Below are 22,790 nucleotides of genomic sequence, written 5' to 3'. Positions count from 1 at the left end.
TCATCAAGTCATTTATAAAAATGACAAACAGCAGATGTCCCAGAACAGATCCCTGCAAAACACCACTGGTCACAGGGCTCAAGGCTGAAGACATTCCAGTAACTACCACCCTCTGCCTTCTATGGGCCAGCCAATTCTGTATCCAGACAATCAAATTTCCCTGCATTCCATGCCCCCTTACTTTCTCAATGAGCCTAGCATGGGGAACCCTATCAAATGCCTTTCTAAAATCCATGTACACTACATCCACTGCTCAACCTTCATCAATGTGTTTTGTCACATCCTCAAAGAATTCAATAAGGGTTGTGAGGCATGACCTGCCCATCATAAAGCCATGCGGACTATTTCTAATCGAACTATGACTTTCCAAGTAATCACAAATTCTGTCTCTCAGAATCGACTCCAATAATCTGCCCACCACAGACGTAAGACTGACTGGTCTGTAATTCCCAGGGTCATCCCTATTTCCTCTCTTGAACAAGAGAATAACACGTGCCACCCTCCATTCATCTGGTACTACTCCAGTGGATAGTGAGGACACAAAGATCATCACCCAAGGTGCAGCGATTTCTTCCCTCACTTCCTGTATTAACTTTAGGTATATCCCATTCAGCCCAGGGCACTTCTCTATTCTCATACTCATCAAACTTTCCATCACATTCACCTTCTTAACAACAACTGGCTCGGGCATATCAGCCTGCTGCATGTTGCCCTCACAAACGACAAGGTCCCTCTCACTAGCGAATACTGAAGCACAATATTCATTCAGAACCTCCCCTACCTACTCTGACTCCAGGCACAAGTTCCCTCTATTATCCCTGATTGGTCCTACCCTCACTCTGGCTATCCCCTTGTTCCTCACATAAGTGTAGAATGCCTTGGTGTTTCCTTAATCCTATACACCAAGGTTTTTTTCATGCCTCCTTCCAGCTCTTCCAAGTCATTCCTAATGAAGAGCTTATGTTTGAAATGTCGATTCCCCTGCTCCTCAGATGCTGTGTGACCAGCTGCTATTCCAGCACCACACTCTCAACTCTGATTTCCAGCATCTGCAATCCTCACTTTCTCCAAGTCCATTCTCCAGTTCCTTTCTGGCTATGTTGTAACCCTCAAGCGCCCGGTCTGGTTCTTGCTTTCTCAATCTTAATAGTTTTCCTTCTTCCTCTTTGATTAGATGCTGTTCATCTCTTGTCACTCAAGGTTCCTTCACCCTACCATTCCTTCCTTGACTTAATGGGACAAACCTATTCAGCACTCACAGCCAGTGCTCCCTAAACAACCTCATTTCTTTTGTGCATTTCCTTGAGAATACCTGTTCCAAATTTATGCTCCACAGTTCTTGTTTAATAGCATTGTAAATTTCCCCTCCCCCAATTAAATACTTTCACATACCGTCCGCTCCTATCCTTCTCCATGACTACAGTAAAGGTCAGGGAATTGTGATCACTGTCACCAAAATGCACTCCCACTGAGAGATCTAACACCTGACCTGGTTCATTGCCAAGCATCAAATCCAATTTGCCCCCCCCCCCCCCCCCCTAGTCAGGGTCTAGATTAGAATGGTGCTGGAAAAGCACAGCAGGTCAGGCAGCATCTGAGGAGCAGGAAAATCGACGTTTTTGCCCGAATCTAGACTCTGGTTTCCAGCATCTGCAGTCCTCACTTTTCCCCTCTAGTCAGTCTATTTACATATCGAGTCAGGAATCCTTCCTGGACACACTTGACAAAGTCTGCTTCATCCGAACTATTTGCACTAAGGAGGTTCCAATCAATAGTATGAAAGTTAATGTTACTTATGACAACAACACTGTTACTTCTGCACCTTCTCAAAATCTACCTCCCAATTGGCTCCTCCATGTCTCTGGTGCTATTGGAAGGGTCTACAGAAAATGTCCAATAAAGTGACTGCCTCTTTCCTGTTTCTGACTTCCACACATAATGACCCAGTAAACAAACTTTCAGTGATGACCTCCTTTTCTGCATCTAATATACTTTCCATGATTAGCAATATCACTCCCCCACCACTTTTACCTCCCTCCCTATTATTTTTGAAACTTCTAAACCCTGGGACATCCAACAACCATTCTTGCCCTAGAGATATCCAAGTCTCCATAACAGCCACAACATCGCAGCTCCAAGTATTGACCTATGCTCTAAGTTCATCACCCTTCATCCTGATACTTGCATTAAAATAGACACATTTTAACCCATCACATTGACTGCAACTTTGCCCCCTTAATTGTCTATCCTTCCTCACAGACTCTCTACAGACTGTATCTGCCTGTTCACCAGCTATCCCATCTTCTGATTCACAGTTCCGTTTCCATCCGCCTGCCAAACTAGTTTAAACCCTCGCAAAGAGATCAAATAAATCTACCACCTAGGATATTGGTACCCTTCCAGTTCAGGTGCAATCTGTCCTCCTTGTACAGGTCCCGTCTTCCCCAGAAGGTATCCCAATGATCCACATATCTGAAGCTCCCCCTCCCACACCAGCTCTGCAGCTACGTGTTCAGCTGCACTTGCGCTCTGCTCCTAGCCTCACTAGCACTTGCTGTGCTGTAGGGGCATGATTAACAGATGCAAACCAACACAACAACTAATAACGTGGTAATAATCAGGAACTATACTTTGGTAGATGTTAATGAATGAATCATGTCTGAAACAGTGGCACATCAAGTTTAATGAAGTGAACGAACAGCAATGCATTTGTAGAAAGCTAATGAGAGAAGGCAATATACAATGGTAGGTTAGTGAGCAGTGCAAAGAAACAGAGGGACCTTGGAGTGCATGTTAACAGTCACCTGAAGAGGTTAGATGGATGCATAAGGTCATCAAGAAAGTGCCTTAATTAGTCAAGGCATAAAATAAGGCTTGGCTCGGTATATAGGAGCTTTGTAAAACACTAAAATAAGCACAAAGATGCTGGAAACCTGAAACAAAAACAAAAACAGTGTGCTGGAGAAATATTGCAGGTCTGGCAACATCTGTAGAGAGAGAAAAAAGTTAATATTTTGAGTCCAATGATCTTTGTCAGAATAGAACTAAAACAGTAGTTGGGTCATAGCTGGAATACAGCATGCAGTTCTGGCCACTTCACTCCAAGAAAGAAGTTGTTACACTTGGACAATATTGAGGAAGTTTCCCAGGATGTTGCTGAGACTGGGGAAGTTTAGTTAAGAAAAGGATTGGCTAGGTTAGGTTTGATAAGGGATCATAGTGACATGCATAAAACTGAGTGGCCTAGGTAAAGTGCATAAAAAGGTCCTTTCCCTCAAAGTTGAGAAGTGCATTGCTTTAGTAAGTAGTAAGTAGTCAAAAAGGATCACAGGTGTAATTCTTTTCACTGAGAGGATTGCGGGGATCAGCTGAAAAGGATATTGAGGAAGAAACCGTCATAATATTTCAAAAGGTGCAGGGATACACACTTAAAGTGTCATATATAATGAGCTGCAAACTGACAGCTGCAAGGTGGGATTAGATTTCTTGCAAACTGAACAAGGACAATGGGCCAAATGGTCTCAAACTATGCTGTAAATGTCTATTATTCTCCAATATACCCAAGTAACTGAAGTCCCTCATCTCCAAGCCCATTCTTAAAAATACCTGCCGCCTCTTCTCCAATACCTCCATACCTATCCTGAAGAATGGTGTCTAAGATTGGATACAATGTTCCAGACAAGGTCGGACTTCCAACATAGTTTACTGTAACCTCTTTGTTTCTGTACTTGATGCCTTTACTTATAAATCGAGGATTGTGTACAGTTTAACAACAGTGCTCTCAACCTGCCCAACTGCCTTCAATGACCTTACACATAAGTCTCATTATGCCTGCAAGTGTTTCCAATGCATCCTTTATTTCATGTCCTTCCTCTCGAAATGATTCATTTCATCTGTTAAGTATGCTCATTCTATTTAAGTTAGCCAGCTCCTTTAAACCAGAAAGCTAATTGCTCTAACTTAACACATTTTTGCATCATTCTAATGTTAACTGTTGTTTAATCACAGGAAATTTGTAGATAGAATAGACAAGTTACAGCTGAACAGTAACGCAATATTTCAACAATGTGGTGTATCTTCAGTGAGGCAAGTCTATATGTTAATGATTTTTATTAAAAAGTACACCCACGCAGCAACAAGTGTCAGCAACTATTCTCAGTCTTGCCTATTAAAGCCTGTGAACCTGATGTGCTTTTGTTTTGGCTCTTATTAAGCAGAAGGATATAATAGTCACACAAAGTATTCCTGGAATTCTTCTGTTTCTGTAATCTCTGTCCAAATTTGAGACTTAGATTTACTCCAAATTTATATCCTGTATTTTGAATCAGTGATCTGCAAACACAGCGGCCAAGCAATTTAAAACATTTCTCACACATTTACTTCGAGTACTGGAATTGATATATTCTTGTTATGAATATTTTAGATGCTGGAGCATTGAGTAGTTGCCCAATTTTATAAGAATTTAGCAGTTTTGAGTAAAGAGGCAGTCCTTCTTTGTAAAAAGCCTACTTGCCACCTGCTGTCAAATCATTTCCAACTGAAAAATCAAATTATGGGAAATAAAGATGACTTGAACAAATTATGCAAGATTAAATATTAAACTTGTTATACTAAGTCAGAGTTTCCATAGCTATTCTAAGAGGTCCAAAAATAAAAAGTTTGGAGTAAATAATCTTTTGGAGGCTATAAAAAAAATTAACTCAAGAGTAAGCTCGGACGTAGAGTCATAGAGATGTACAGCATGGAAACAGACCCTTCGGTCCAACCCATCCATGCCGACCAGATATCCCAACCCAATCTAGTCCCACCTGCCAGCACCGGCCCATATCCCACCACACCCTTCCTATTTATATACCCATCCAAATGCCTCTTAAATGTTGCAATTGTACCAGCCTCCACCACTTCCTCTGGCAGCTCATTCCATACACGTACCACCCTCTGTGTGAAAAAGTTGCCTTGTAGGTCTCTTTTATATCTTTCCTCTCTCACCCTAAACCTATGTCTTCTTGTTCTGGACTCCCTGACCCCAGGGAAAAAGACTTTGTCTATTTATCCTATCAATGCCCCTCATAATTTTGTAAACTTCTATAAGGTCATCTCTCAGCCCCCGCACTCCAGGGAAAACAGCCTCAGCCTGTTCAGCCTCTCCCTATAGCTCAAATCCTCCAACCCTGGCAACATCCTTGTACTTGTTTCAAAAACAGCAAAGAGAATGTAATTTAAAAATGAATTCAGTTGGTTGCGACTGCAGCATAGCTTTACCTCGCAGGCAATTCAATTACCTTCATCAAAAGAAGGTAGAGTTGCATTTATAATGCCTCAGTCATTTGTTGGGAAAACCCCATGCAAGTTGCAGCTAATGAAGCATTTTTAAGTTGAGTCACTGCTGTATTATAAGAAACATTCTTTTGGAAACCGTTTATATAGTAACTACATAGCTGATTTCTTATTAAATGTTTCTGCTTTGAAGTATTACTCTTTAAGTAATCTAAACATTAGAATTAGCTTCCCGAAGTATGCAGAATACAGAGGTAGCATATTCAATCTTCAATGGATTGTGAAATATCATCCAAGCGATGAGGAGGGTCCCTTTGTCTTCCGTCATGTAATGTCATGCATAAGTCTCAAAGGTTCAGTTCTGAACTATGCTTCCGTTTATGCAACAGCAGCTTGATAGTAACCACAAGTTAAAATTCTAAATTACATTTGGCTCTGCCCACCATTATGCCAATCTTCATTTGTTTTGGATAGAACAAAAATGTCAACACAAACCTTGCCCACAATGTTTATCCCTCCACCCGGTCAGTCCGCTTAACTTCCTGGAACCATTGTATTTCTTTACACCCTAAACCTTATTTTTGCATGCTGACAATGTCTGATTCTGTCAACTACTTCAAAAGCATGTTTGTGTGCTTTCCAGCCTCAATCCTCACAATCCTGTGTGTAAACAACAAAGATTTTCCTGCTTTCCAAACTAAACAAATCACCCTTCTTCACACCCATGTCTCTCAATCCAATGTTCAATCACTGGAGATAGTCTATTTTTGCAATCCTGCACCAATTATCTATTAACATTAAACAGTTGTATAAAATGGGTTTTAAGTGTTCTAATTAGGACATTCCTGAAATCAATCCAGGCTAATTCAAGCTAATTATATTGAAAAACATCAATCAGATGAGACATAAAATGTTGGACTTTCTAGTAGCCTAGCCAATGTTCATCTCTCAACCTCAAAGAATTCCCATCATGATGACATTATTATTTTTGCAAGACTTCACTGTGAGCTACCGCATGTTTATCATCAGTACAATTGCTACTTAAGTAACACTTGATCAACTTTAAAACCCTTTAAGATGTCCTTCGGTCATGGAAGTCATGATACAAATGTAAATGTTATTTTTAGCTAAATTCCTGTGATGTGATGCGCAATGTAATGTTGACATGCAGAACTACTTTTACAAAATAATACATGGGTTACATTATTGTTAGATATGCCTTTTGGTAGCTATTTCTGCATTTTCATAACTTGGTAACATTAAGATTTCCCCATCCCAATCATTAAGACCTAATATTTGATCTAGTAAAGTCAAGACAAAAGAGTTTTTCAAAAAATTGTTCACTTGAAACATACACACACTTACTTGGCTTTATTTTCAGTTTCTTCACATACTTCTTTGCGAATGATTTCTATTTCAGCCTCATGTTCTTTGCGTAACGCACGAATGTCTTTTTGCAGTTTAGCCTGTTCTTTGCGAGCTTTTTGTTTCTCATTTTCTGCCTCTTCCAGTTTGTGTCCCAATTCTTTTTGTTGCTCCTGCATGTCATTGAGCAACTTTTGTAGTTCTGTGTCAGATTTTGTCTTCTCTTCAGAACTTTCTTCAAAGATCTTAAGTAGAGAAACTTTTTCTTCCAACTGCTCCTGGAGTGCCAGTATCTGTTTTTTGTAGCCTTCAATCAGACAACTGCTCTCTGAGTTTTCCTGCCCCTCAACATCTTTCTTTTTTAAAGTGAAGACACTTGATAGCTCCCCTAGGGTTTGCTTCTCAGGAATCTCTTTACCCTGGATTTTATTTTGTAACTCTGCAATTATTTTTTCCATCTCATTTATGTGTTTCTCTTTTATGCTCAATTGTTCCTTTAACTTTTCTACTGTGTTAATTTCCTCCTTTTGTTCTTCTGCCAGTAATGGATGTACATGCTTCTGTTGTTCAAACTCATCTCCATCTCTCTTCTGGATTTGTTTCTCATCTTCAACTTTTTCTCGATGCTTTTGAAGATCTGTATAAGACTTGCTGATCTCATGTTCAGCATTTGTTTCTAGCTGATTGTCTCTGTATTTTTGCAACATTTCATCTCTCGCTGACACATCCATCTGTAGAACGATAATCCTTTTTTCATAGCTTTCTTTCAACAATTTCAGAGAGCTCTCCTTCTCAAGTTCCATTTCTTTTTTCACTTTCTCAACCCATTTCTGCTTTTCTTCCTTTTCTGATCCAATTGAAGCTTCTAGAATTTTCAGTTTCTCTTTTAAGGCTCCAATGACTGCTTCTTGATCCTGTGCTTTTTGTTTCAAGTCTCTTATTTGTTCATTTGCACTGTTTTCTTTTTCTTCTAATTGATTAGTTAATTGCTTCTTTATTTTTGCAATTTTTTGTTCTGCTTTTTTCTTGAATTCAGCGATTTTACTGGTGCTCTCAGTTTTCATTCTAGTTTCTAAATCTATGAGTTCTTTCTCTTTGCTATTTATGAGTTCAAATTTAGTTTGTTCCCATTCATTCTGTTTCTGTGAAAATTCAACTCGCAGTGATTCCATCTCTTTCTCAAATGATTGGACTTTTTCTTCAGCATTCTTATATCTGCTGTCCTGGTCACAAGCTCCAACCTGAGCCTGTTCAAGCAGCAGTCCCATCTCCTGCAATTCAGTCTCCTTCTGATGCAATTGCTTGTTGAGTTCTTCAACAACTTTACATTCCTCAGACTTTGCTGCAATGTCTTGGTCTAGTTCTGCTATTCTAGATTTGGTTATTTCCAGTTGGGCATTCAAATCATTTACAATTTTCTCTTTCTCCTTTGCCATGTATTCAACTTCAATTGTAATACTTTGTAGGTTGGTGGTCAGTTTTTCCACCTCTGCTGTCAATGTTGATATTTGGTCATCCTTCTCCTTATTCTGTTGAATAGATGTCTCATATTTTGACTCAAGCTCTTTCATTTTGTTGTTATGCTGTACTAATTTTGATTCCATCTTTTTCTTCCATTCTGTTAACTTGCTTTTGTGCTGGCTTGCCTGTTCAAGGGCTGAATCTTTTTCTTGAGAAACAGTTTTAACATTTGCAGATAGTTGATCAATTTGGTCCAGCAACATTTGTTGTTCCACTTTGTATTGTTTGTCAAGTAATGAAACAGCTTCTTCCTTATCTGAAAGGGAAATACTGTGCTCAAGCTCCAACTTTAGATCACGTATTTGTTCCTCCAAGCTTGAGATTACTATTTCTTTTTCCTTTAGCTGTTCTGTAGTGGATTTGCAAGCTAATGCACTTTCAGACAATTCTTTCTTATACTGTTCAATGCAAGCTTCCTTCTCAGTCAATTCTTGACTATTTTGTTTGCTTTCTTGCTGGAGTGTACTATGCTGTGCAGAAATGGTTTGGAGTTCAGATTGCAATGCCTTAAAATTTTGTTGCTCATTATGCAATTGTTGTGTTGTATGCTGCACCGAATCATTCAATAAGACATTTTGCTTTACTAACTCGTCCAGTTTAACTTCTAGTTCACCAACCCTACTGATTCTTTTGACTAGTGCCTTTTGTACCTTCTCAATTTGACTTTGGTAAATTTTAACACGTTCATGAAGGATATCCATTTTTTCAGTGCACTTCAGATTAAAGTCATTGGTTTGCAGCTCGACTTTCATATTTGCTTCATGAAAATTATTAATTAACTGCTCTACTTGGCTCCTGATTTTGCTTTCATTCCCAAGTTCAACAGACTTTTCTTGAAGTTGTTTCTGATACTCCTCAGTCTCTTTGCAACGCATATTTTCTAATGCATGAAAGTTATCCTCAGTGTTCTTCAACAAATTGCTAAGCTCCTGAATCTTAACCTGATTCTGCTCATCTGCTTTCTTCAGTTCATTTAGACAGTTTTCTAATTCTGTTTTTTCCAACAGTTTTTGTCTGTTAGCATCTTCAAAAGCCTGTAATTTAGCTTTAAGCTCTGTTTCACTTTTTATCAAAGTGTCAACTTGAACAAATGCTTCCTTCAATTCCTCTTGAAGTTGCTGTTTTTTATCTGCTCCTAAAGCAACCTCCTTGGTAAGTTCAGTTATTTTCATGGCTAACTCAGCACTTTCATTATTGGAAGCTTCAAGGTTCTGTTTTAACTCTCTCAATTCTTCTTGCTTTTCTTGAAATGCAGTCTCGTGCTTTTCCTGCAATTCTTCAATCTGCCGATTCATCCTTTTCTCCCAGCTTTGTTGAAGTTCTTCAAACTCCTGCTTATGAAACTCCTTAACAGTTTCCAGTTGCTGTTTGTGATTTGATTCCAACTGTGTCACAGTTTCATTCATTCCCGTAGAACTTGCATGTGCCATTTCCACTAATTTTTCATTGAACATTTGTTCCTTTTCAACAAATTCCTTCTGTTGTTTCTCTAGCTGTGTTTTTAATTTCATCTCTTGTTCAGACAGTTCAATCCGCAATTTATCCTGCATTTCAGTTCCCTTTTGTTTAACTTCTTCAAGCTTTGTTTCAAGTGCCTTTATCTTTTTTCCATATTCCTCGTGAAGTGAATCAATTTGCTGCGCAGTTACTTTTTGTTCTTCTGTTTGTTTTTGAGTAAAGACTTCTGCCTGCTGTTTCTGAATATTTTGTGCATCATTAAGTGCCTTTTGCTTTTCTTCTGAACTTGTCTGTAACTGTCCAATGTCTGATTCCAGCTGAGCTATTTGGGTTTCATATTGTTCTGTCAGGAAAGCTACTTTATTTAGCAGCTCACTGTTTTTCTCTGCCAATTCCTGGGTCTGGGATTTATAGTTATCTAAACTGGCAGTAATCTCATTGTGTCTGGTCTGATCTGACAACCGTTTCTTTTCTTTCTCAGTCTCTAAGTTCCTTAGCAAGTTCCGCAATTCTGTTAATTGCGTTTCATACAGTTGACGTTGATCATCTAGTTTCCAATTAAACTGTTCCTCAGCATTTGCTTGGTCTTGCTGATAGGTTTGCTTCATACATTCAAGTTCTGCAGAAATTTCTGTGGCTTCTTTTTTAACCGTTTCAAGTTCATTTACCAGACTCTCTCTTTCTACTTGAAGGTCTCCTACAATTTTGTCCTTGCCCTCAAGATGGCGACGGAGGTTGTTTACCTCATCTGTCAATGTTTTCTCAACTCCACTAAAGGATTGTTCAATGCCTTTTCTATCAGCCTCAATTTTTTCTTCATAATGTAGTTTCTTCTGTGCCAGCTCCTTCTCATGGTCTGCTTCAATTGCAGTTAACTTATTTTCCAGCTCATTCCGTATTCTGAGCATTTCAGTCATCTCAGTTGACAGTGCTTCCAACTCAGTTTGTTTCACGTCAAGTTTCTCTAGTGTTTTTTGGTTCATCTCCTCAATGTGTGCATGGAATTGAGTTTCTTTCCCTTTCAATTGTACTTCTAGATTTTTAGATTTTTCCTCAAGTTGTTCCACTTGAGCCTTGTGTTGATGGTTAATTGTCTGTATTTTTTCAGTGTATAACTGCTCTTCTTCTTGACGCAAGCTTTCCAGTGCCTCCTGATGGGTTTTAATTAAGGCTGCAATTTCTATTTCATGCTTGACCTTCTCAGCTTCCAACTCTTCTGCATGAGCTTCACCATCTTGTGATTTCTTTAAAAGCAAACTTTCCAATTCCAAAACTCTCTGTAAAAATGATAACTACATTTTAATAAAGGCAACCACATACAATACTTGAATTTCAAATGATGTGCGTGTGGATATGTATTAACTAATTAACCAGAAATGGCATTTGTCAATGTAAAAGAAAATTAAATAAAGTTAGTTTTCAAAGTTGCTCTTAATCAACAACTTCAATATACTCAGAAATGCTAAATTAATTAAATTTCAAACACATTTTGCACACTTTACCCTTTCAGATCTTATAATACAAAGAGAACAATTGTGCCAGAGAACAATAATGGCCTGGATTTGTTGGGAGAAGTGAAGGAATGGTTTCCTCCAATCAGCTTTTGTCCAGGTACCCAGGGTTTGACAGTGGGTTTGCAGCAGAAATTCTACTTCCCAATGTCTGGTTCAAGCTGGTGTCCTCTTATAAAGGATCTCTGTTCTCTGTGAGAAAAGTGCTTAGCAGAGAAACTGGTCAGCCAATAAAAATGCAGAAACCTCAAAATGAGTTAAGCAAGAAGAGCTTTTAAAAATTAAGCTAAATAAAGATTGGGACACAAATTGGACAGAAGGAAACACTGAAAAGCAAACAAACCATTCAAGTTACATTGAATGTTCTTTTAAAATCTAGATCATAACTCAGACATGTAAAGTTAACTTTTTAGGGTAAAAATAATTGTTCAACATTAATCATAATTGATTACACAGCTTTAAAACTCAGAAGCAAGATTCAGCTCAGCTTCCAATCTATGCCTGTTAATCCTAACTTTCTTTAGGCCCTAGAGAAACACAGAATGGCAGTTGCAAGTTCATCTCCGCCAAGTCGAAGCCCTGCCCATGCTCTGTTTGTGTCTTGGTCTCATTTCTCTCACTGGGTGATGGGCTCTGGCTTGTTTCCAAGTCAGTGCACCTCTCGTCCCAGTCATGGATCTGGCAGAGATGACTCTGCTCGTAAGCAAAAGCCAGACACAACCTATCACCCTACTGCTGTGAAAATAACTTGGATCTCAATCTGTGCTTCTAGTGCTTCCTGGTCAAGATCCATAAGTTTGACTCACAAATGCAGTAATACATTGATGAGTACACAAAACATCAACTCCTGCTTGAAAAAAAACATACTTTCATGTGCATACGACATATTATAATTTGATCTATCATACATAAGTTTTAAACATTATGTATAGAATGTTCCTATTGTTGCTCAGCATTTTCATATTTAATATTTGATAGAACTAACTTTAGAAGGATTGTGGAATAAAATTATTTATTTCAAGTTTTGTGGAAATACCAGAGTGGCTTTTTTAGTGTATGTCACTGAACGGTAATTGTGGATATTGGAGATTATTTTTAAATGAGGATTTTGAGAAATCATATCACTGACACTAAGTGTTTTGTCTGCTGCAGACCTGTTATTCTTATCTAAGTAACTAAATGTAGAGTGCTTCTGAATCTGGAATTAACTGAAGGACAATAAACCTAAGAAAGGGCTGCCCAGCTGATCCAAGTCGAGGGTGAAACCTATTTGTATTGCTGAAGAATGCAGAATTTTTTAAAGTGCATTTCCTGAGTAAGCTGTCTGTCAATGCATGATCAGTGACTTGCTGCACATCAGAATATCAGGTGGACAGACTTTTCTGTGTCTGTCAATGCATGATCAGTGGTTTGTCCACATGTCAGAACTTCACATCGACATATTTTGGAACATAGTGTGCTTCATCCTTTGGCTGAAACAATTAACTTGAATGGTCAGGAAGTAGCTATTTTAAACATAACATCTGCATAGAGAATTCGCTTTTTTCCTGAAAAGTGAACATGGGTGTGCATACATATATAATTGCGTGCTTTGGATTATGAGAATAAACATCTTTCATACTTCCGTATATGTTAACCAGTTATCGCATTTTCATTAAATAAATTTTGCTTTAACAATGATCCACTAATTGTGCATTTGAAGAACCCGGTTTGGTAGATCTTATTACCTAAAACATAATGTCAATAAAGTTTTTAATTAACCACCTTGGAAACTGAGAAAAGTATTTTTATTGCACAGTGTGACTCAAGGACTGGGGAGACTGGAGCTACAATACATTACTTCAGTTTTGATTGCAACATAATTAGTGTCTTATTCGTTTTTATTTCTGTTGGTATCTGGAGTTGCATTAATTTTCAAGTGTTAAATGGGGGAATACTGTCAAGTTCTTCATGAAGTACTGGCATAAGTGTGCCATGTGAACATATGAATTAGGATTAGGCCACTCTACCCATCAAGCCTGCTCTTCCATTGAATAGGAACATGGCTGATCTGATTAGTCATATTCTAATCTACCACCAATAAATTCTTACACATTGCTCATCGGGAATCTACTTACCTCTGAATTAAAGCATTCAAAGACTCTGCTTCCACCACGTTACATAGAAAGGAGTTCGAAAGAAATGTAATTGTTCCCTCATCAATCTTAAATGGAAAATCCCTTTTTTTTTAAAAAGAGATACTTTTAAACAGTTAACTTCCTTTAAAAGGAAACATCTTTAAAACATCCACATTATTTAGCCACTTACTCTTTTAAACTCCAGCAGACCTAGGTCTAATCCGTTCACCTCTCTTCACAAGACAAACCATCCATTCAAGCTGACACCTGAAACCTACTGTGAACTGCTTCCAACACATTTACATCCTTTCTTAAATAAAAAGATCAATTCTTTACACAGTATCCAAAATGTGTCTTACCATTTTGCTGTGTAACTAAAGCATAACCTCCCTTAGAATCATAGAATCCCTACAGTGCAGAAGCAGGCCATTTATCTCATCGAGTTGATTCTGACCCTCTGAAAAGTATCCCACCCAAACGTAAAGCCTTGTATTTCCCATCCCAATCCACCTAGCCTGATCCCTGGACATGATGGGCAATTTAGCACAACCTATCTATCTTTGGATGTGGGAGGAAACCCATGCAAACACAAGGAGAGCATGCTAACTCCATATAGACAGCACTTGAGGGTAGAATTGAACCCTGGTCCCTGGCATTGGGAAGCAGCAGTGCTAACCACTGAGCCACTTCGCCACTCAGTACTTGTGCATTCAATTCTTCTTGCAGAAAAAAAAAGTATTTTATTAGTTTTCTGAATTACATGTTTGACATACATGCAAATCTTCTGCAATTTATGCATTGGGACACCCAGATCTACCTGCAATTTCTCACTGTTTATGTAATATGTTTCTTTCCAATCTTACCTATCTAAGTAGCCAATTTCACATTTTGCCATATGAAATGCAGTTTGTCAGATCATTTCCCTTTCATATAATCTGGAAAAGTTCCTTTAAAGCCTTGTAAGTTGTGAAGAAGACACCTTGTGTCATCAGCAAATTTAGCAAACAAAACTTTGATCATTCAAGACATTTACATAAATTATAACAAGGTGAGGCCCCATATTAATCCCTTTAGCCTATGCTCACATCGTAACTGGAATTTCTGTCTAAATTCCATTGGCTAAGACTGCAAGCTGAGAAAGTGTATCAGTGAGAAGCAATTGCAGATCTCCATATTTAACTGTGTACGTGAGGAAACAGGTAAAATTAACTGGTAATACTGATGACCAGATAATGCAGCAAAATGTGGATGAATATCCCCAACCTTGGTTGAATGCTCCATTGCTTTTGCATTAAAACCGTAGCTGCATTCTTAAAATCAAGGAAGGAGCATCCAAATCATACAAATTAAACACATATTTAAAAAGGGTCAGTTGTGCCAACTGATTTAGCACAAGCTACAGCAAAATGAATTTGTCTTATCCTTAAGTTAGACTACTATTGGAACATTGCGTGCAATTCTCATCTCCTTCCTATCAGAAGGATGCTGTGAAACTTGAAAGGGTTCAGAAAAGACTTACAAGCATGTTGCCATTGTTGGAGGATTTGAGCTCAAACGATGGCTGAATAGATTGGGGCTGTTTTCCCTGGAGGCTGACGGGTGACCTTATAGAGGTTTACAAAATCATGAGGCGCATGGATAGGATAAATAGATAAAAAGTCTTTTCCCTGAGATGGGGGAGTCCAAAACCAGAGGGCATTGGTTTAGGGTGAGAGGGGAAAGATATAAAAAGGGATCTAAGGGGCAACTTTGGAATGAGCTGTTGGAGGAAGTGGTGGATGCTGGTACAAATGCAACATTTAAAAGGCATCTGGATGGGCATATAAATAGGAAGGGTTTGGAGGGAAATGGGCCAAGTGCTGGCAAACGGGACAAGATTAGGTTGGGATATCTGGTCGGCAAGGACAAGTTGGACCAAAGGGTCTGTTTCCCTGCTGTATATCTCTATGACTTAAAGTTACAATAAGACTTTGGATTTTGGATACTCAGTCCCATGACAACCACAAACTGCAACCTGATTTTAACATAGCTAGAATATAAATTCCAATCATATACAAACACATTCATTTTTATTGGTCATGTTTTGCCATAATTCGACTAGATTACTTTATCATGTACTGCTCATCTTATTGGGTGAAGTGATATGAGGAAGTGGTTGAAAAAAATTTTAATGATGAGAGCGCCCATCTTTCAGAATTTCAAAGTACAGAAGAACCTTGATTATCTGAATATTGTATTATCAGGCAACATTGCAAGGTCCTGATGCTTGGCTAAACTCTGTTATCTGGCATTCAATTATACAGAATTCTATTAAACGAACGAAATACACCCTGCACGTGTCCTCTGGATAATCGAGGTTTCTCTGTATGTGAAATTGTAAAAGAACAGAACTAGAGATCTAAGATACTCCATAATATCTGTTTAGTCATTTATACATTTTATTTGCCTTCTAAATGCAAATCAGATATAGCTTACATATAAATAAGCTGTCATGCAACTAAAAAAAATTGGGTTTTAATTAGTTGAGGCATTGACCAAAGTCAACATATTACTCAAGCTTTCCTTTGAGTTAAGTTGAAGATGAATCAATGCCTTGCTCACAATTAGCAAACAAAGTAATGTTCTTGTATAATGCAACACTTTGTTCAGGCGTTGGAGGATCTAGGTGGAGCAATGGAGCACATCACCAGTATCCACTTCTTCACTGCCACAAGTCAAAAGAGAATACAATTTCTCTTCCATGATTTAGCAAGACCTCTTTCTATTGCACTGTGGCATGAATATCAGTACCTCTATTCGCTGTCATAAAACACTCAGATTTCAGACAATCATCTTCGAAGCAATCTATTTTCTTTCATAAAGATCATTTGCCAGCAGATTAAGAAGCCAAGAACAGCTCTGTTATACAATTGAAAGTTAGGTAATACCATAACAATTTAAGTCCTGAACACATGCATCTGTCACTTGAAGTAATATATAAAAATATTGAAAGCAAGCACAACTCTCAACCAAAGCAGATGGAAAGACTGAGAATGACAAAGCAAAATCAATCAACATATGCTTTCAACAGCAGCATTAACTCTAATATGCAGTCTCTTGCAAACAATAAATTGATGACTATAGAACTGTGGATGTGCACTGAATAGAAAAATAAGCAAAAATAAAAGAGGCCTCATAATAACCCTGGCTTATTGGTTAATCAGCTAAGAATGTAAATTAATCAAAATAACCGACATACAAAGCACTAAAAATGCTGCTTCTTGATAAATAGGAAAAGAATAAACTGCTACAAACAATGCAGAAGAAACAATGAGATTTGTCATTAAGGCATTTACAGGGACTGAGAAAAGCATGTGTAGCACAGCATGAGAACAAGAAGGCACAGGTTAGAAGTCTTTAAAGTAATTTTTATTAGAACCAGTTCACATGAAGAATACAAACATTTGGATTGCCCGCTGTGGAGGATAAAGATATGCCTTCAAAAGATATGACAATAAATGTAGGTTCCAAATAGGTGAATTAAATGACAAAAACTCCTTGTACTTGCAAAGCATCTTGTATGTTAAGCTAAAATTGTGGAATTTTACACAACGAAGCAGCTGGTGAGCAAAGCAATCATTAGCAGTGAAGCATCTGGTGAGCTCGGGCAGGACTTCGCCCAGTGCAGGCGAAAGCTCGCCCAGCACTGGGGAGAGTCAGCCCACATGAGGAAAGCCCAGTATGGAGTGAGTGCAGGCTACTGGCTAAAGAAAAGACTACTAACTTAATTTTTCTACTTTATAAGAACTGCCGTGATGAACTTCTTAAATTTGTTTGTTTCTTTTTCTAGTTTGTACCTAAGATGGCACCTGAAATGGCGACATTGTAAACTTTTCACTGCACTCCTCTATTTGAGTACATGTGACAATAAAGACGGTAAACAGATCTCTGACAAAGTCCCAGCAATCCCTTCCCTTAGTATCCTAGGTTAGTTCCCATCAGGCCCTCGGGGCTTAAGGAACTTAATGTTTTCCAAGACACAGCACCATCTCATTACGAATATCAATTCCCACGGTAATGCATTTTGGGAGAAGAACAACATAGGAGAAACATAACAATACATGCTCAATGGTATAAGTTTTAGTGGCATACAGAAACAGAGAGACCTCTGGTTTCACGCACATAATTCTCTGAAGGTGGTCAGGTAACTTGTTACAGTTGTTAAGGCAGCTTGTGGGATCCTTGGAATTATAAATAGAGGCATGGAGTATGAAAGCAAGGAAGTGATGCTATACTTTCACAAATTATTGATCAGACTACATTTGAATATGACATTCAGTAGTGGGCACTTTATTAAAGAAAGGACGTTAAAAGCCTGGTGACAGGGCAAAGGAGGTTTACTGGAAAGATATAGGAATGAGAGATTTTAAATACAATGAAAAATTACAGAAATCGAGCTTATTCTATTTGGAACAATGATGATTAAGAAGTGATCTTATTGTGGTGTTCAAAATTATAAACAATTTTGATAGGGTAAAGAAGGATATTTTGTTTTCACTAGATGTTATGTTGCTAACTAGGGGTCACAATTTCAAGACTGTCAGCACAAGAACTAGGAATGAGATGAGGAGAAACTTCTTTACTCACAGTTGCTAAGATCTGGAGCACTCTGCCGAGGTTGGAGGTGGATGCATAAGACATTTGTAAAGATAGCTGGATATATCTTTGCAAGTGATTCATTTAGAGAGTTATGGAGATAGAGCTGGAGAATGGTGACTAATTCATTCACTCTTTCAGGCCTCGATTTTCTTCGAATTTTCTATTCTCATCTTAATCTCTTCTTCAGGTTCCAAGGCATACAGGAAAGGAGATAGAAAGTAGCATTGCAGGTTTTTCTCTTGATACAGTTTTGAGCTTTCTTATGGTGCATACATCTTTCATTGTCCCAAACTTACTTCTCACTTCTGTATCACATCCACACCTTCTATCATTAATTAGCAACTCATTCCAGTATGACACCATCCTTAGTCAATATTTGCTCTTACTTCTTGTAATGTATTCCTTCTAATGACTTTTTTTTGTTATTTATACTTTATCTATATTTAAAGCTGTAGGTTTTCCTTAATCGATATTTTGTCAGGTCTCTTTGGGTTCTGCAAGTAGCACTTATGTCACTGTTTTAACTGGCTTATTGCATCCTTGCCTTATAATTTTAACCTCAAGAGTGACTTTACTCTGAATATTTGTTCCATGTACAAATTGAATAATTTTTGCAACAGTACATAACCTCATCAAACTCCTCTTTACACTTGAAAGATTTCCAACTGTCCATCTTCTAGTCTAATGCTTGGTGTTTCATACTTTTAGTGTCACATTTCAGCCACACGTCTATTAGCTTTTGGAAATAAAACATGATCCAAGGCATTTTTTTTGTAGTTGATTTCTTCTAGATACTTACCAGATCCACTCGAGGTCTAAAGATTTTAAACAGAAGGATGAATATGTTTAGGATGATGGACTATATGTTGATGGACAATCAATGAAGAAGCTTTTGCTTTTGAGGATTCCTACCTCATGGATGGACATTCCCAATAGATTCAAGGACAGGTTACAAGTCCAGAATCAGAACAGTCAATTTTCTTGTTGTAAGGGAGAAATTGACAAGTAAATGAATAAGTCTGTAGCGAACAGTCAGTGTTCTGTGCACGTGAGGTCAACACTTGGAAGTATTTCGCTCCTGCCATATATGGCTATAGCTTGACTGATTTGAAAACGAATAATTATGAAATAAAGAAGAAAATCTGGGATAGATTTATTTGCTCAGTTTATGAGTGCTGAATTTGGTAACTCAATTGCTTCTTCTTTTAGAGGTGGGGAGGAGAGAGACCGAGAGAGCGATCCAAGCATCAAGGATCTTGTATAAATGACAATCTAGAAAACTTACTTTCCAAGTCTGCCTACAACCAGGCTTGTTGCACAATACTTGTGGAGTGTCCACATGCTCTATCTCATGATCTGATAACACAAATTGGTAAAAAAGAGGTGAAGTCAGTCCATCCTCAAATTGGTACTCTCATCATTGGCCCAGCATGAGACTAGTAGACTAGTCCTTCAAGACTTAGCTAGCAGTGACGGTCTTGAGGCACACTTGGTAATGGACACTGAAATCTCCTACCATGCATAATGTCTGTGTACTTGCTACTCTTAGTGATTTTCCAAGTGCTGTTTCCAAGAGTATTGAATCATCAGCTGAGGGAGAACAGGAGCATTAGTTAGTAGAAGAATTCCTCACATATGTGAACTCCATGTATATAAATCTCTGCACTGTAGTGACTTACCACTTAGAAATTTGCTTGAGATACAAGAAACTGTTTCTTTAAAGCTTCTTAAGGCAATAAACTATGGGCATTTCACTTAAAAGACGATTTAGAAATGGACTGACAAATTGAGATACTTTCAATTATTTTTCTACAAATTACAGTTAATCCCTGATGCTTGGGCTTACCGTTTTGAAGGTTTCCAATTCTGCTTGCAAATCCTGGATTTGCTTAGATGCTTGAGTCTGAACTGCCTGCTTTTGTAATTCCTGTTCTTCTAATGCCAACACAGTTTGCTGTTCTTTCTCCTGTTGCTCTGCTTGGTACTCAGCATGACACTTGTCCTGCCAGAAATGGATTAAATCATATGAACAAGTATTTCCATATCAGCACATAACTCGTCCCCATGAAAAATGGTGCTTGAAAGTTGTGGTCCTATACACATCTTTGATTTTTAAAGTTGTGTATTTAATTCAAATAATTAATATTAACAAAATGAACATGCCAACCAAGTCCATCACGCATCAGTCAACATGCATAAGAGTTAACTTAAATTGAGCAAATGATATGCTGCTTTCTAAAATAACCTGATCCCTGAAAATAATTAGTCAGGTGATTGAAAATTAATGCTGCTTAGTTGAAACAATGTCAGATCGCTGGCCCAATCTTTTCATAATTGCTTCTACAGTACAAAACGGTCACATAGCAATATACTAGAAAGGGAGTGAGAAGAGCTTTAAGTGATCAAGAATCAGATCCCTTACTCTTACTTGGTATTTAACACATGCTGCTGATTGATACCAGATAGCTCTGCTGGATCAATAATCATCCCCTGTAAAAGCCCTTCCACTGCAATGACATGATTCAAGGTTGGCTAAAGTTGCCCCAAATAGCTTGAATCAATCAAAGAGGAGTCAAATCATGTACATCATTTCAAACAAGAATCATTTCAATATTTGTTCACAAACATTCTATGCAATACTTTTCAACTTGAGATATTGGACAGTTTCCAATTCTGATTTAGAAGCTCATAGGCTAGGCTAGGGCCTTGTAAATTCTTGGATTGGTTTTGGTTTTGGACGGAGAGACAATCTCAGTGCTTTACACGTGATGTGCGTTTCTTAAATACAAGACTGCATCATTACAATCAAGGAAAAACTAGCAATCAGAATGTTCTACCGATGCAAGAAATACATTTTAACAGAGGGAACTGTAACCCCTCAGAGCTAAAAAGGGTTTTTTTTTTGATTGGTATCTTATTATGTCTTGTTGAAACATGGTAAACAAGGTTAGCAAGCTGCTTGGCACTATTATAGTGATAAGGGAGACTAGCCTTGAAAAAGGCAAGATTGGGTCATAAATGTTCTGAATACAAGGTATTCAAGAAAGATCTGAAAGGAAAGTCATATTGATTGAGAATATTATAGTCTTGGAACGAGACAATATCTGTACGGTCAAGCGGATCTATTTGGTCAAAGTTACTTGTGTATTACTTGGTGTGTTCCACAGACCATCAATTAACAAGAAAGATATAAAGTAAATTTGCCAGGAAATTAAAGTGTGAAAATATTGATTATGCAACTTTCAAATTATTCTCATAGAGACTAAGATAGTATAGGGACATGATGGTAAGAGCTTCTCAAGTATCTGCAGGTTAATTAGATTACTTACAGTGTGGAAACAGGCCCTTCGGCCCAACAAGTCCACACCGACCCGCCGAAGCGAAACCCACCCATACCCCTACATTTACCCCATTACCTAACACTACGGACAACTTAGCATGGCCAATTCACCTGACCCGCACATCTTTGGACTGTGGGAGGAAACCGGAGCACCCGGAGGAAACCCACGCAGACACGGGGAGAACTTTGGTACATTTTTTGTGCAATAAGGTGAGGAGACACTATTGGATTTAGTTCTCGAGAATAAGTAGGGTCGAGGCCGAGGAAGCAAATCAGTGTAGGCAGTTCTCTGAGAAAACTGGCATGACGCATAGACCGTAAAGAAAAAAGGTTTAGAATAAGAGGAGGAAGTGTTGCAAAAACATGCAATACTCAAAACAGGATAAAGTACCAGCAAAATAACAGGAGAGATCAAGTCATATTTGGTCCTAAGGGTCACCATCATCATGTTCTGGGTGAAGTTAGGTGGGAAAACTACAAAAGGGAATACTACTGAAAAGTAGTCTTTGGGGTGGCACGGTGGCTCAGTGGTTAGCACAGGGACCCAGGTTCGATTCCCACTTTAGGCAACTGTCTGTGTGGAGTTTGCACATTCTCCGTGTCTGCGTGGGTTTCCTCTAGGTGCTTCGGTTTCACCTCACAATCCAAAGATGTGCAAGTTAGGTGAATTGGCCATACTAGGGATTGTGTTCAGGGATGTGTCGGTTAGGTGCATTAGAATGAGATAAATGTAGAATTGTAGGGGAATGGGTCTGGTGGGTTACCCTTCGGAAGGTTGGTGTGGACTTGTTGGGCCAAAGGGCCTGTTTCTACACTATAGGGATTCTATGATTCCTTGTTTCACAGCATGTATTAAACATGACATAGGAAATGATCCACCTACTCTTGTTTGCAGTAAAAAGCTGAGGTTACATGATACATACCAGAGCCTTTTTTAACTGTTCCTGAAACTCCTGCTGAGAAGCTTGCAACTGCTTCATAAACTCCTTTTCTTTGCAGGTCAGTTCTTCCATATGACTTTTCTCCAGTTCTCCAATACGATCTTCAGAGGACTTGTAAAGGAAGAGACACATTTATAACATTAGCTTTCCTCAAAAAACATGGAAATATAAAGGACATTTGCTATTTGGATTGATGTTTTTTGTTTAAAGAAACAAACTGCAATCAAGAATACCTTTACAAATACTTCTTTTTGCCTTGGCCATATTATAATACACTTCAGTTACTTAAAATCCACAATCTTAGAACAATTTCTACAAATTTTTATTGTATATTAACATAGCATAATTCAGTTGAATGCTAATTCCCTCTCTTAAATGTCTTGTCCACACCTTCTCCTTCTCATGGCACAATCCCACACAAATGCAGTAAATGCATCATGTGCCCTATTACTTCCTTTTTCCTCACTCTTGAAAACTCCAAACATTCTTGCCTGATGCAACAGTAATTATGTGCATTTCTTTCAATCTCATACATTATATACTGTTCAAAATGTGGTCTGCGGCCACAGAAATCCTTGCCATTCATTCTCCTTTATGGTTGCTTCTAATAATCTTTTCTCCT

The 22,790-nt window shown here is 38.2% G+C and overlaps 1 protein-coding gene across 4 annotated transcripts in view; it reads right to left on the bottom strand.

Annotated features, from left to right (window-relative positions):
* golga4 (golgin A4) overlaps nt 1-22,790 on the bottom strand; it is a 175,147-nt gene that overhangs the window by 53,391 nt on the left and 98,966 nt on the right. For all 4 annotated transcript variants that reach the window (XM_060822914.1, XM_060822915.1, XM_060822916.1 and 1 more), the window contains 3 exons: nt 22,151-22,279; nt 19,734-19,889; nt 6,643-10,898 (listed from right to left, as the gene is read on the bottom strand). In XM_060822914.1, coding sequence (XP_060678897.1) covers nt 6,643-10,898; nt 19,734-19,889; nt 22,151-22,279 — 4,541 coding nt within the window. The remainder of the gene's footprint in view (nt 1-6,642; nt 10,899-19,733; nt 19,890-22,150; nt 22,280-22,790) is intronic.

The sequence above is a fragment of the Hemiscyllium ocellatum genome, chromosome 4, assembly GCF_020745735.1.
Source record: "Hemiscyllium ocellatum isolate sHemOce1 chromosome 4, sHemOce1.pat.X.cur, whole genome shotgun sequence".
NCBI classification, from domain to species: Eukaryota; Metazoa; Chordata; class Chondrichthyes; order Orectolobiformes; family Hemiscylliidae; genus Hemiscyllium; species Hemiscyllium ocellatum.
Note: the sequence above shows the minus strand (reverse complement) of the source record. Positions and strands in the feature narration are given on the sequence as shown.